The 15,444-nt window shown below is 46.5% G+C and overlaps 1 protein-coding gene across 1 annotated transcript; it reads left to right on the top strand.

Moving 5' to 3' along the window:
- The first annotated feature begins 3,098 nt into the window (after positions 1-3,098).
- On the top strand, positions 3,099-11,809 carry LOC115525166 (stromelysin-1). The gene is made up of 10 exons (XM_030332205.1): positions 3,099-3,265; positions 4,028-4,272; positions 4,359-4,507; positions 4,632-4,757; positions 6,327-6,491; positions 6,678-6,825; positions 7,990-8,123; positions 8,547-8,706; positions 10,063-10,166; positions 11,437-11,809. The coding sequence occupies exons 1-10, from the start codon at positions 3,161-3,163 to the stop codon at positions 11,535-11,537; spliced, it is 1,437 nt and encodes a 478-aa protein (XP_030188065.1). The 5' UTR covers positions 3,099-3,160; the 3' UTR covers positions 11,538-11,809.
- The last annotated feature ends 3,635 nt before the right edge of the window (positions 11,810-15,444 follow it).

Here is a 15,444-nt window from a genome sequence, read left to right as displayed (position 1 = left end):
TTATGCACAATTCCCACACACCTCCTCTCTTTATTCCGTGCAGAGCTAATTATGCAGGAATCACCTCCGCGAGATGGCACCCTCCCTGTCTTTCTTCATTCCTTCATTTCATCTCCCCCTTCCTTGTTTCCTCTTTTTAAATAGATAATTCGGTCACGTTTTCTCTGAATTTCTCTTTTGCTTATTACCCCCAAATGTACACTCTTAGTTTGGGAGTCCTGAAACATTCAAGACGGAGACTCGGACACATGATAAATGAGTTTGGAGCCGAAGGGATGATTGTATCAGCTGGCCGCAGCAAGCCTCATGTATCATCTTGTCTCATTAGTCATGGAGAAGCGTGGTGAGTGGGAAGACAGAAAGGAGAAGTTATCGGGAGGAATGAGGCTTGCACTGACTGCCAGCTTTTGAACCCAAGTTTGGATCAGACCGAATTTAAGTTTCCTGCCAGGCCCGATCCCTTCAGGCTAGCTTTCCGCAACCTGCCGTCGTGTGGCCCTTGTACGCGTTCAGCCCTGTGATAAATGGTCATCCTGCGAACGGCCGTTCTCACTGCTGTGCTGGAAAAGCCAGTGTTTTTCTCCTCGTGTTCACAGATTCCCCTCTACCTTTGGGGTATTTATTCTCTGTCTCTTCCTTCTTTCTTCCACCCAGTTGCCTCATAACCTACCTATCTTCCTCATTAACGCATCGCCTTTTAAAATTTAATCTCCAAAATGCAAATTGACTCTCACCCATTGTCAGAAAATCCCTTGACGCTGCTCTCTTGAGTATTTTACAGACAAAGGAACGAGGGATATGAGTACACAAGCCTTCGATTTATTCTTTACTAGAGAGACTCAAGATGATTGCCTGATTCTTTTCCGAAGACAGTGAAGCAAAAGAATTCAGTTAATAGGGTATTCGGTAAATATGACATGTAGGTTCTGGGGATTTAGAAACATCTGCATGATTTGTGAGTATTTTTTTTAACTTTTCATTCACCTCTTTGCTTTTTCCTGTGAGCCCTTCATTCGTAACTAATACATTAATGAATTCTGTCAGCAGTTCTGGGGTATCTGCTTTTCACCAGACACTATGCTCACCACTAGGAGCTCAGAGATGAACGAGGAGCCCCGGCGATGGAGGGGAGGCAGACAGGTCAACAGTCCGGCAGGAAAAATCCGCAAGAGACGTGGGTGCCAGGCACCACTAAGAAACCAAAAACGAACTCTTCTGGAGGCTCGAGACTTCCCGAGACCTCTCAGACGCCGTTTTATAAGAGGACAAACTCTGGTCGAGCAGACTCTTGCGTTTATTTCAGGAACAACAGCGCGGCCTGTTGTGCCAATCCTGTTTGGACATCTGGGAAAATAAACATGATGTCTGTAAGGTTTCCCCGTAACCTTGAAATGTGTTTTCTGAGTTATGACACCAGAGAAAATGTAGAAAAAACCCTTGATCCAGAAGGAATTGAGACCTGTGCTTCACGTACCCCCCCACGTCCCCTGCCCACCCACCCGCTTCCCCAGTCCCAGCCCCCTCAGCTATGCTGACGTCAGCGAGGACCAGCGTTCCCCCTGATTTCGGTCAAGACGAGGTCCAAATTCTCTCCTCTGAAGGAATGAGGTGTCTTTCGACAGAATTGAGTCCGAACGCCAGTGTTCACACTCGATGCCCAGCCCCTGCCCGGCGGCCATCGGTCACCTGGGCACCTCCATCCAGGGTCTTACCACATCTCTGATGCACGTTCGATGAGCCGCCCCTGGTGTTTATTCAGAAACAGACAAAAGGTAAAGCCAGTAAGGCATCGAGAGCAGCACTTGCCCTTACTGAATGTTCTGGACACGGACAGCACGTGGGTCATTTCACAGGTTCGCCCTGGCCGGCCGTCTGTCGCGTGGCCAGCGGATAGGCAAGCAGACAAAGGAAAACCAAAGTGTGGTGACGGATCAAATGTGCCCTCAGCCAACGTTTAGCAACTGCGAATTTCGCCCTCTAGGGTTTGCACGTCTCTCGCTGTTTGATTTTCCTAAGGGTAAGGGAGGTGGGCGGGTCGGGGAGAGGGGGCCGGAGGGTTGTGAGACGTTCGACCAGGTCTCCCCCTGGGGATGTCTCCTGTCTTCCAGACGAGCACCTGTTACACAGCCCGCGTGAGCAGCACTCCACAGGTCACAGAAGAGGAGTGAGAGGAAGGCAGGGGAGGGGAAGGGAGAGAAAGGGAAGAAGAGAGAAAACAGGTGAGCACCCTGGGAGACCATTCAGGGTGGCTTTTGTTTTTTAAGTTCAAACTATCTACGAATTTGAACGGAAGGTGGAGGGAAAGGGATTGGAAGAGAGGAAGAAATGTGTAGGAGATACTGACAGAGAATTCCAGTCCTGCGCAAAGTAAATCATTCGATGCTGCCACTGTTTTTACAGAGCCCCTGTTCCAGGAAGGCCACCTGCCAATAAACCGGGCACAGACCCGCACAGACCAGAAGAGAATGATACACTCCCTTCTTCGCCATCTTTGTTCTCTCCTCCCCTTGAGCTTTCTCTCCTCAAAAACTAAGGAACCCAAGGAGATGCCCATAGCACGTATTTCAAATCAAAGACTCAAAAACTGAACTCTCCCTTCCAGCTTTATTCTAGATCTTGCTTCTTCCGTTTTGACAGAAACTAATAAGACTCTAGCTACGGATGCACAGCTTTTCATTTACTCGCATCTCATTACATTTGATTTGAAGTACGTTTTTCTTAAAATGAGACCGCATCTAGAAGTCCTACTCAATTCTGACTTTTTACCGAGTCAGCCTATTTCTCCTCTCAAACACCGCAAACAGAAATTGTCTAGTAAATTCCAGCACTTTTTCTTTCCAGAATAAAAAAAAAAAAAGCCCTAGTTTTCATCTTACGAAGACAGGAAGCATTTCCTGGAGCTTAATCACTGTTTTGATTTGCAAAATTGGAAAGGTTGAGAGAAATTAGTAAAGTAGGTTGTATCATCCTACTTTGGATTTGGGATTTTTGGACAGGGTCCTGCTGCCATTCGGATGAAAGCAGTCATGAGTCAAGCTGTGGGTGACCTAAACCAACACTGTTGCCCTATAAAAGTCAGGGCTCCATTCGGCGGACCCAGGAGAAGGTAGGCAGAGAGGAAAGCACTAAGACGACAAAGAGCCAAGGAGAGCCAGTGGAAATGCAGAATCTTCCGGCTCTACTGCTGCTCTGTGTGGCCATGTGCTCAGCCTATCCAGTGGACAGAGCCGCAGAGGACAAGGACAGCAACATGGACCTCCTTCAGGTAATTGATGGACGCATCTCCCACAGGCATTGGCAGGGCCGAGTGGGAACACCACCCCTGCCTTCCATTCATAAACACACGGGATGCTTCGGGCTCACTGTGGAGGAGAAGTTCAGGAACAGGGGGTTAGGAAGTGTGGGATGTGGAGGGGTCTCCCCAGCCTACTGTGTCTCCTTTCATGCAGGAGCAAACAGAGGCCAGAAACTTTAGGTATTTGCCTAAGATCTTGACCCCCTGGGAGCAGCAACACTGGGGCTCGAGGGGCAGGAGTACAAGAGGAGGGTGTAATTAAATGCATCTTGCGATGGAACTTCTTTAGGTATTTTAATCCAGGGGAAGTTAAGCTAGGTATTTACATGGCTAGTGTCGTGTTCGGACCCAGAGATCTGTCCAACTTTCTCTCGTAAGTCAGGTCCCCGGGGGAAGCACAAAGTAGAAAGTTGAAGGGCTTGAATAAGTGTAACTGAAACACAAATATGCCCAAAGAAGCCTTTTTGCTTTGTGTTTCTGCCTTAAGTTCATTAGATATCGGTCTCGGCTCCCACGCCATTGTCATTGCTTGGGGAGTAGACTAAGCTCCAGACGTTAGTTGGTTACAGAGACAAAACAGACGCAGGGAAGAATCTGTAATTGAAGAGTGGAATGGAATATGACACTTATTCTGATTTTAGCAACTGGAGGAATACCGGAACTAGGTGAGGTCTGCAGCTGCCATTTAGTACGGAAGGCTAAAAATCATGACTATACTTACTACCCCACTAGCAATACCTGGAGAACTACTACGACCTCGCAAAGGATGTGAAACAGTTCGTCAGAAGAAGGGACAGCGGACCTGTCGTTAAAAAAATCCGAGAAATGCAGAAGTTCCTCGGGTTGGAGGTGACAGGGAAGCTGGACCCTGACACTCTGGCGATGATACGCAAGCCCCGGTGTGGCGTTCCCGACGTGGGCCAGTTCACCACCTTCCCTGGCCTGCCGAAGTGGAGGAAAACGCACCTCACCTACAGGTAACGGGTCCAAAGAGGTGTTCACATCACACTGCGATTTTACCAAGTACCATCACAGGAGAAAATAATCTCTTCAATTTTTAAAGGATTGTGAATTACACACTGGATTTGCCGAGAGAGGCTGTTGACTCTGCCTTTGAGAAGGCTCTGAAAGCCTGGGAGGAGGTGACCCCACTTACTTTCTCCAAGATTTACGAAGGAGAGGCTGACATAATGATCTTTTTTGCAGTTAGAGGTAAAAACCAAAGACAATATGAAATGCATCCATTTATTTAGTGCTGTTGTGGGGGGTGGGGGTAGGAAGACTCCAAAGGTGTTTTAATTACCTGTCTTTCAAATAAAAACACTTTCTCCGTCAGAACATGGAGACTTTATCCCTTTTGATGGACCTGGAAATATTTTGGGTCATGCCTACGCGCCGGGGCCCGGCATCAATGGAGACGCTCACTTTGACGATGATGAGCAGTGGACAAAGGATACATCAGGTGAGTCGCACATCTCTCAGAATGATTTGGGTGGGTTATTTTTGTTGTTTGTTTTTTAGATTTAGAAAATTCTGAGAGGCTACAAATCTTCGAGAAGTGGTGTGTTCTAGATTTCCCCAATGGCTCAAGAAATAGAATGTATTTTTGTTTTGATCATTATTGAAAACACTTTCAGATGTCCAAAAAGTTTATTCTCTGTCTTGGTAAGCACGCTATGGAGGCATCGTTGAAGTACTTCTTTGAGGACGATGGTTCTAGTATGACCTTAGGACCATCCTTAAGAGTATTTTCTCATTGCGTTGAATTGCAGATACCCGAGGGACCACGTGTTGCCTTGCCTCTGTGCTAACATGGGCCCTCGATAGTGCTTATATCCAAATTGGGGGAAATGTCTTCTATACTCTTCAAAATGGAGATGGGAGTTAAATTCCAGAAACTGAGGTCCCCGTTTAGGTTTTTCTGGTAAATCAGCCTTTTACTCTCTCTAGGTTAAGAGGAGTTTTTAGGGACTTGTTCTAAAGGGAGACACTAGCCCCCAAATACAATGCCCAATTTTTTTAGGTAGGACGGTATTTCTCAGTTCATAGCTGTATACTTTGAGGACTGACTTCCAACGTTTTCAAACAACTGGCTAAAACAAATAATACTAGCCTCTGAAATTTTCTGGGATTTATAATCAAAATGCAAACAGAATATCTATAGGGAGTACAAATGTGAGGTTAGTGCCGGATAAATTTCTTTGATTTGATCGAATTAACAGCTTCTTCCTGCAAAGTCACAAATGAGGACTTTAGTAGGATCACAAGTTACACAGATAATGCTCGCAAAAGTAAACTTCGCGTGTCAAACGTAATTACCCGACGATTTCCAATGTCAGCATCCTGGGTTCTTTTTTTTAATAATACGCGGAAAAAGAAAATATGAATGCAGCTAGTGTTCGCGTGGTCAAAGTCTCTTTTGTGACAAATGCTGGGCATGATTAGGCATGCTGTTTTAGACCAATCTTAACAAGCCCTATGACAATTATCATTACTAATATTTCCAGACCCAATGTGTACTTAATAATGATCCTGGGGTTGAAAAATTATGCAGGCAACAGTCTGCATACAAAAGTATGATTGTTTAGGGTTTCAGATTGGAGTTGAATAAATTGTGATTCCTTTAACTGAGACTATAACTGGCAAACATTAATACGTTGAGACAGTGTTTCGCTTTTCATTGACAAATGAAGGGAAATATTTATGAATGTGCTAAACAAGTGGGTCGGTTCCCTTCCGGAGTACGAGAAAGAGGACCTTGTTTTCATGAAGTAAATAGGCTTCTGAGGTGGGAGAGGGCAGTAGGCGGACATACTGGCTGTTTTGTCTCGAAGACTGATTTCGAGAATGAGAAGCATTAAAAAACGCTAGGCTTTCCGTTAAGTGTGTTATCAATCGATCAGTCAACCAAAAAACAAGGCAGAGAAGGCCCTCTGTGCTTCCAGTAAGTAAGCCAATAAAATACAGCTGACTTGTGTGATGTACATGTGCTTAAGGGATTAGGAACTATTATTTATGATTTCTTAAATAGGGACCAACTTATTCCTCGTTGCTGCTCATGAGTTCGGCCATTCCCTGGGTCTCTATCACTCGGCCGACCCCACAGCTTTGATGTATCCCGTCTACAACCCACGCACAGACCTGACCCGCTTCCGCCTTGCCCAAGATGATGTGAACGGCGTCCAGTCCCTGTATGGTGAGTGATGCTGGAAAAAGGAGGCATGGGAGCTTTGCAGCCATGGTCTTCGGGAAAGCTTTAAAATGCTGCATAAAGCATTTGCCATTCGTCTCAACGCACTCAGGGAGTGTTTGGAAAGCATAGAAATCGACGGAAGCATCCCATTTCGCCTCATGTTCGATCCCCCACATCTGTTTCCTTTAGGACCTCCCCCTATGTCATCCCCTGATGGCCCCGCGGGGCCCACGGAATCTGTGCCTCCAGAACCTGGGACACCAGCCACGTGCGATCCTGCTTTGTCCTTCGATGCCGTCAGCTCTCTGAGGGGAGAAATCCTGTTCTTTAAAGACAGGTCAGACCAGAAGATTCTATTTCCCTATCTATTCTTTTGACGTACATTCTTGTCCTCTCCTTGTTGTTCCTATAAGTCACGCTTGGTTTTCAAAAGTCCAACTTCAGAATCGCAACTTTATCTTCACCTCCTTTAAAAATGGAGTCAGGAGGGGCGCCTGGGTGGCGCAGTCGGTTAAGCGTCCGACTTCGGCCAGGTCACGATCTCGCGGTCCGTGAGTTCGAGCCCCGCGTCGGGCTCTGGGCTGATGGCTCAGAGCCTGGAGCCTGCTTCCGATTCTGTGTCTCCCTCTCTCTCTGCCCCTCCCCCGTTCATGCTCTGTCTCTCTCTGTCCCAAAAATAAATAAACATTGAAAAAAAAAATGTTTAAAAATGGAGTCAGGAGAGTGTTACATTGAATCAATAATTTCCTGTCTGCCGGATACACATGCACTTAAGAGAACATTCAAGCTGCACAAACAGGCAGAAAGTAGAAAGCGCGTCTCCCTCACCACACTAATCTGGGTTCCCTAGGGTATCCCCGTACTCAAGGACCCCTGTGCATCCTTCCAGAAGGTTTCCATGCATATACCAAAAAATACTTACAGACACAGATACGCACATGCACACACCGGTCTGTCTTTTCAGAAATGTAGACCACGGGGCACCTGGATGGCTCAGTTGGTTAAGTGTCTGGCTTTGGTTCAGGTCGTGATCTTACGGTTCGTGGGTTCGAGCCCCAAGTCAGGCTTTGTGCTGACAGCTCAGAGCCTGGAGCCTGCTTCGGAGTCTGTGTCTCCCTCTCTCTCTGCCCCTCCCCTGCTCGTGCTGTGTCTCTCTCTCTCTCTCTCTCAAAAATACATAAACATTAAAAAAAAAAGAAAAAAGAAAATGTAAGCCATGTTGTCGCACACACAGCAGTGTGTGTGAATTGTAGGTATTTAGAGGTCACACTTGGCTAATTAATTTCGCCGCAGGATCACTTTTCTTTGCCAGGAGGTCTGGTGCAGGCTTCCTGGGAGAAAGAAAACATATTTTCCCATTGGAAGTACACCTAATTTCTGCCTGTCATCCAGCCAGACGATGAGAGAATGCGGGAAGATGGGTGAGGCAGGTCAATGAGAAAAATGTGCTACAGGCGAAGGTCTGGGTTTCAGTTTTCATTTCTTTTTATTCATATTGCAGACATTTTTGGCGCAAATCCCTCAGGACGCCTGAACCTGGGTTTTATTTGATCTCCTCGTTTTGGCCATCTCTACCTTCGGGCTTGGACGCCGCATACGAAGAGACTAGCAAGGATATCGTTTTCACTTTCAAAGGTAATTATTATACGATAATTTCTCTAACTTGTTGAAATAAACCCTTTCTCAGGAAAATTGAATAGGACTTTGATTTTCTCTACTATCACAAATTGTGTCTACATTGTTGCTCTCAGGTAATGAAGAAGGGAAGGGATGTTATTTTCTTTATGTTTTACAAATGATAGAAATGAACATAGCAACATACATGACTCAGAGTTGTAAATTCCCTTCTTTGATTTGTGTTCATTCATTCAATCCACACATTGTCGTTCAATGCCCACTTTGAGCCGGGGATTACATTTTTACTATGAAAACCAAAGGCGCTAACAAGTATTTCTAAAACTCAAAGGCTTAACTTTTACAAATTCAATGCGTTTACAAGTAATTAGGTAAATAATGTAGAAATAATGAAGTAATTCCGTGAGTTATTTTTCTTAACAGGAAATCAGTTCTGGGCCATCAGAGGAACCGAGGTACAAGCAGGTTATCCGAAAGGCATCCACACCCTGGGTTTTCCTCCGAGTGTAACGAAAATAGATGCTGCTCTTTTTGATAAGGAAAAGGAGAAAACGTACTTCTTTGTAGAGGACAAATACTGGCGGTAAGACGCGGTTGGAATGACTCTGTATGGAGCCTGATTAGGGACGTTAGGTTCTTTCCCTGAGGGACCCCCACCTCACTCTCAGCCCTGCTTCCGTCTCACCGAGGAGGACGGATACACGCCTGCTTTCCAACGCAGCAGCGCCTGGTAATCGGCATTTCTTAAGCGCTCCTGCCTTGAGCCCTTGTGCCACAGGCTGGACCTTCCCTCTGCTGTTGCCCCACCCGCCTGGACGGCCTCTTCTCTCCTCCGCCCCTCCCCCCAGCCCACTCACCCTAAAGTCCTGGCTCCAGTCCCCACCCCCCCCCACCACGGACCTTCCCTGCCGGACTCCAAACCCAGATGGGTTTGAAAGAAGCCTCAAGAACCCAGGCCACAGTTTAGCATTCCTTTCCTGTGGACTCACTGCCTCCCTGGGTGTTTGTCTCATCTTTCCAAATTTACCCTATGATTGTGAAGGGCTTCCCTGAAGCTCCACCCCTCATTAGTGCTGCCTGTTTAAGTTTTATGGATAGAACCGAGGACTCACACAGAGGCTGATTCCTGGGCCGACCGCCCACACAACTGGGCAGACCAACCAAGGTCCAGCCCCTGAGTCCAAAACACATTCACTGTGATTTCCTTCTCGCCACTCTGCCTTTTCCTAACAGGCTGCCGTAGGAGATCCAGATGTGCAGGGTGGGGAGGACGTATAGGAGTCAAGCATGCTAGAGAACTTGAGATGTGTATTCGAGATAAATGAGCCAATTCGCTTTATGTGCCTGTTCGTACATACCTTCGTGTCTTTGTGGTTGAGAGACGATTCAGGTTCTCTCTGTCCAGGCTTAAGAAACACGGTAACAGGGGCGCCTGGGTGGCGCAGTCGGTTAAGCGTCCGACTTCAGCCAGGTCACGATCTCGTGCTCCGTGGGTTCGAGCCCCGCGTCAGGCTCTGGGCTGATGGCTCAGAGCCTGGAGCCTGCTTCCGATTCTGTGTCTCCCTCTCTCTCTGCCCCTCCCCCCTTCATGCTCTGTCTCTCTCTGTCCCAAAAATAAATAAACGTTGAAAAAAAAAAAATTTAAAAAAAAAAAAAAAAAAAAAAAAAAAAAAAAAAAAAAAAAAAAAAAAAAAAAAAGAAACACGGTAACAAACATCTTCCAGATCGGGCTGTCGACTCTGGTCCTGGTGGAGATACAGCTCTAAGAACTAAGTGTGCAGTTCCATTCAAGTCCCATATTTCTGTAGTGCTAAACGCGTTTGGCATTTATTTGCAGTACTCAGCAAGTTTACTGGGATTCCGCATGAAACCAAACGTGACTTAGGAATGTGGGTGACGTGGCGTCCGTGCAATGCTGAGCTGTGTTTCTTTGATGCAGATTTGATGAGAAGACACAGTCCGTGGAGCCAGACTTTCCCAAGAAAATAGCAGACGACTTTCCGGGGGTTGACTCGAAGGTTGATGCTGCTTTTGAAGCATTTGGTAAGAGGGTACTTGCTCCGTTGGCAACGGGCCACTCGGTGTCAGAGGGAAGAGGGCAGCTGGATTGATTTGTGAGGACGGGTTTCCTTTAACCAGTTTCCACCTCCCTCCCCTAGATTTCAATTAGCAGTTCTGTACCACTTCTATGACGACTTTGTACAGTACGTTGACTTGAATCAGAACAATGATCAACACAAATCCCTATATTTTGTCTGTGTGGATAAAACCCAAGTGCTTGAGAGTCACTTCCTCACCTCTAGAGCTGTTGTCTTTCAGATTCCCATGTCGTTATAAAACCCCTCGGGGGTGTGGCCAAGGTTCTTAACTGGCTGGCTTTCTCCTCCCCTCCATCCTGTTGGGAGATTTTCCCGAGTAGTCATCAGCCATTGCCCACAGGGCTCACTTGCAAATACAGTAAAACCTTGGATTGTGAGTAACTTGTTCTGCGTGTATCCCGCAAGACAAGCGAACATTTCTAATACATTTTAACCTGATACACGAGTGATGTCTTGCAATACGAGTAGTACATGATGCCGAATGTCATATGATCGCAACTGAGCCAATGGTCCTTGCAGTTCGGTTTGATGTACGACTGCTTTGGATGACAAGCATGATTCTGGAACAAACTATGCTCACAAACCAAGGCATTACTGTCATGCTTTGGCGTGTGCACAAGGTTTTTTAAAAAGATACATTTTTTTGCCCTAATCAAAGAGAGATGGCTGGTGGCTGGTGATCCTTCTCGAAAGGTAACCCAAGCACCATGATGGAAGAGCCGTAAAGGGTCCTGTGGTGTTTGGAAAGAGTCTCTGTGCTTCTCTGGGGCCACGCGTGACCCTCAGGCTATGAAGCGAGGAAAGGGGAGGAGGGCTGTCAGGAAAAACGAAAGTAAAGAGATCACAGTTTCCACAGAAGCAGAGAGTTTTGTCTGATCAGAGCAGAATAACCTGATGACCTGAACCTGGGTTTACTGCCAGAATGCGCTGGAATGGAGTGCCGTCCCCAACCCGCCCAGGGGTGACCTCGGGCAAGCAGATTGTGAGGCTTCACCTGCTCATCTATAGAATGGACTTAGATACACTTCCCTCATAGGATTGTTGCAGAAATCAATGACAAAACAATCATCTAAAACGCTTATCATCGTCCCTGACACATATTGAAACTCCATAAACGCTCTGTAGTTTTCATCATCTACTATTCTGAGTTCTGCATGTTGCCAACTTCTGTTTTTGAACAGATATCCCCTTATCTCCCTTGTCCGCATTTCCAGGGTTTTACTATTTCTTCAGTGGATCTTCGCAGTTGGAGTTTGACCCCAACGCAAAGAAAGTGACACACGTGTTGAAGACCAACAGCTGGTTGAACTGTTGACGTGTCTAGAAGCACCGCGTGGGCATTTGAAGGGAAGCCGACGATTCTTCACCTGAGTCTCTGTGAACCGAAACGGTTCGCTTCCTGCTGCACATGCACTGACAGAGCACGAGTATAAGCTGCGTGTCTGGCCGGTCAGCCTCACCTATGACGGGCCCTTCGAGCAGGCTACTCGGCGCGCACTTGGGTCACACGGAGCAGCTTCCCCGGGGGAAGGGAGAGCACTCGTGTGCGAGACGACTGACTGTGTATAGACCGTTTGCTTGTTATTTAATAAAGACGATCAGCCGGTTGCTTTATTGTTTCGTTTCTTCGAGAATGAGTCGTCCTCACAATCTTGGGTGGGGTAGGGGCGAAACAGAAGGCAGCTGAGATTCTTGGCCAGTGGTGTCAGTACTAGGGTCTCCATGGCGGCAGCCTCACCATGAGCCCATCCTGAACTGAAGACAATGTGCCCCTTGTCCTCCCCTGGTGTCCGACGAAGAGGTGTCCCTATGTCCACCCCCCAGACATCGTATGTGTTCCTGCTATACCCCAGGAGAAGGATCTAGGGAAGTGATCTTGCAGGGAAGGCTCTAGAGAAAATTGTGAAGCGGGATCCTACGGTTAGCACAAGTCACCTCGTTCGTGCACTTTATTTTTCAGGTGGAGAAAATCCGACACACCCGCTCTTCATCTTTTCCTTTGACGTATCTGTTCCCTCTGTGGAGCCCCTTTGCCTGACCTCGTGGTCTGCTCGTGTCCACCCACACATGAAAGTATCCTCTTGTACTCATTTTGTGGCTGTCTGTGCGAGAAGTCCACGGGCAAATGCTTATCCTGAGGTAGATTTATTGCCCCTAAGTGGCATGTCTGGGCAACCACACAGTAAGAGCGTACTCACACTTTAACTTGCTCGTTGGGGAATAATTTGTCGATCATATTCCGTGTTCCAGGCACTGTGCTGTGTTGTAGGCATCGGGATCTCAGAAAATGGACACAGCCCTGCCCTCATCAAGATTATAATCCGGCAAGAAAAAATATATGCAGATAGCCACAAACATGTACATGCAACCATCAATGTAATAAAAGTCATAAAGGAAAACCATCGGTGTCTTTGACAGAATAATAGGGAGACCTACTCTGCTTTGGGCTGCTTTGAACGTTTGAGGGAATGGCACTGGGGAGGTTTTGAGGGAGGTGTGAAACCGGGTGAGGGGATCGTGGCTGGGACTGAAGCGGTCACACTGCAGAGTCAGACAAGAATACGGAAGAGAGCAGGACTTCACGATGGGGCTAAGAAGAGAAGTAATTCCCAGATGGCCTCCTAGAGCCCAAGGACAAATGTCACAGATGGTGGCAGCTTTGCTGAGGTGGGGGACGACTTGGAGACGCACAGCTTTGTGAGGAAAAGGTAAGAATTGGGAAGAGTTGCTTAGGTTTTCCAAGTTTTGAAATGTCCGTGACATATCCAGGTAGGCCATGACATAAGGAGTCTACATTGGAAAGAGGAGGCACAGTGACTGTGGGAGGTGATGGGTGTGGACCACACCCACGGTGGTGACCATTTTGTAATATGGACATGTATGGAGTCTTCACCTCGCGCACCTAAAATGAGTACAATGTTGTATGTCGATTGTATCTCAAATTAAAAATAGATCTACCCTATGACCCAGCAAGAGCACTGCTAGGAATTTACCCAAGGGATACAGGAGTGCTGATGCACAGGGGCACTTGTACCCCAGTGTTTATAGCAGCACTCTCAACAATGGCCAAATTATGGAAAGAGCCTAAATGTCCATCAACCGACGAATGGATAAAGAAGATGTGGTTTATATATACAATGGAATACTACTTGGCAATGCGAAAGAATGAAATCTACCCATTTGTAGCAACGTGGATGGAACTGGAGAGTGTTATGCTAAGTGAAATAAGTCATACAGAGAAAAATACCATATGTTTTCACTCTTCTGTGGATCCTGAGAAACTTGATGGAAGGCCATGGGGGAGGGGAAGGGGGAGAAAAAGTTACAGAGAGGGAAGGAGGCAAACCGTAAGAGACTCGTAAAAGCTGAGGATAAACCGAGGGTTGATGGGGGGTGGGGGAGAGGGGAAAGTGGGTGATGGGCACTGAGGAGGGCACCTGTTGGGATGAGCACTGGGTGTCGTATGGAAACCAATGTGACAATAAATTTCATGTTAAAAAAAAAGGGGGAGGTATAAATATATGGATTGTCAGCATTTAGATCCTCCTTAAAACCATGAATACAAAAGAGACTACATGTGAGATTGCATTTTGCTAGGAATTGAGCATTTCTTTATCTCAAAATCACCTGAATTTATTAAGTTTTTTTCTTTTTTCTTTTCTTTCCCTTTTTTTTTTTTTTGCAGGGTCCTATGTGGTCACAACACAATTCCAAAAGGTAGAAAACTGCAGAGTTAACCTTTCTCACACCCATCACCGACAGCTAGTGCATTTTTTCTGAGACCACCATGGAGAGCTATTCTGACCCGGCCCCTGCCCTCATCGAGATTATAGTCCAGCAAGAAAGAGCGCATGCAAATAACCACAGGCACGTACACGCAGCTTTCAGAGCTGTTTTGTAGAGACGCAAACATCAACACTGTCTCTTGAAACTAAAACGGTGGCGTGCAAATTCGCACTGCTGTTTGCTATTTTCACTTAACGCATCTTGGCAACCATTCCACACAAGTACATGCTTCATCCTCTCGCTGGCCGCCGTCTATGACATAAACACGTAATTTGTGTATTCAGTCCCCTCTCGGTGACTAAATCAATACTTCAATAAATGCATACATCGAAGAAATGAAATTGAAAAATACAACGTCATCAAAAGTGAAGAAAATAAATATAGCTGACATAAATAGAAATATTCTATCAGGAAAATAATTTAATGATATATAAAATATACATTTAAAAATATACTTGAATATAATTTATTTGAAATCAAAAATAGAAAGTGCATCAAATAAAATTATGTGGACGCGTAGATTATTTTCGGCTGGCGACGTATCAGTAGGTTATGTTCAATATTTGACTGTCCTTCCCATACACGTACTTGTGCATCTGGTGAAAAAGTCAGCCTCCAAAGCCTGCGCAGAGAGGGAGGAGCAGGGGGCCTGGTGGGGGGGGGGTCTCCACCCTGCAGGTAGCTGCACCCCATCTACTCCAGCAGTGCGGGTGCAGCGACGAAACTAAATGCTGGCTGAAAGGGCACAAACATTGGCAGGTTGGGATGCCTTGGGTTACGGGTAGCAGTAACTGCCGACTGGCTTAAAAATAAGAGAGTTTATCAAAAAGACAAAAGAAAAGTGTTGGTGAGGGTGTGAAGAGAGGGAATCCGTTGTGCAGCGTTGGTGGGGGTGCAAACGGGTGCAGCCGCTGCGGAAAACAGTGTGGAGGCTCCTCAAGACGTTCAAAATAGAACTACCTTACCATCTCTACTCTGCTACCACACTGCAGTGCAGCAAATCCACTTCCGGGTGTGTATCCCGAGGAATGAAATCAATATTTCAAAGAGATACCTGAATTCCCACCGTCCTTGCAGCATGAGTCACGACGGCCAGCACAGAAATAGCCTAGGTGTCCTCTGATGGATGATTGGATAAAGAAAATGTCGTATGTATACACAATGGGATACCATTTTTTTTTTTTTTTTTAGTTTCTATTTTGTTTGAGAGAAAGAGAGAGAGCACGTGCACAAGTCGGGGAGAGGGGCAGAGGGAGAGGGAAAGAGGGCGGGCTCAGCATGGAGCCCGACACGAGGCTCAATCTCACAACCCTGGGATCATGACCTGAGCTGAAATCAGAGTCAAAATGCAAAAATCAACGAACTGAGTTGCTGCTCAACTGACTGAGCCACCCAGGCACCCCCACAATGGAATATTATTAAGCCCTGAAAAAAAA

The sequence above is a fragment of the Lynx canadensis genome, chromosome D1 (genome assembly GCF_007474595.2).
Source record: "Lynx canadensis isolate LIC74 chromosome D1, mLynCan4.pri.v2, whole genome shotgun sequence".
In the NCBI taxonomy this organism is placed as follows: domain Eukaryota; kingdom Metazoa; phylum Chordata; class Mammalia; order Carnivora; family Felidae; genus Lynx; species Lynx canadensis.
The sequence above is the reverse complement of the archived record's forward strand: the minus strand, read 5'-3'. Positions and strand labels throughout refer to the sequence as shown.

Bases quoted from the DNA above. Each gene is read 5' to 3' on its own strand.
- LOC115525166 (XM_030332205.1), top strand. From the start codon at position 3,161: ATGCAGAATCTTCCGGCTCTACTGCTGCTCTGTGTGGCCATGTGCTCA. The intron at 4,508-4,631 runs GTAAAAACCAAA...TTTCTCCGTCAG, and splicing joins GATCTTTTTTGCAGTTAGAG to AACATGGAGACTTTATCCCT. The intron at 8,124-8,546 runs GTAATTATTATA...TTTTCTTAACAG, and splicing joins TATCGTTTTCACTTTCAAAG to GAAATCAGTTCTGGGCCATC.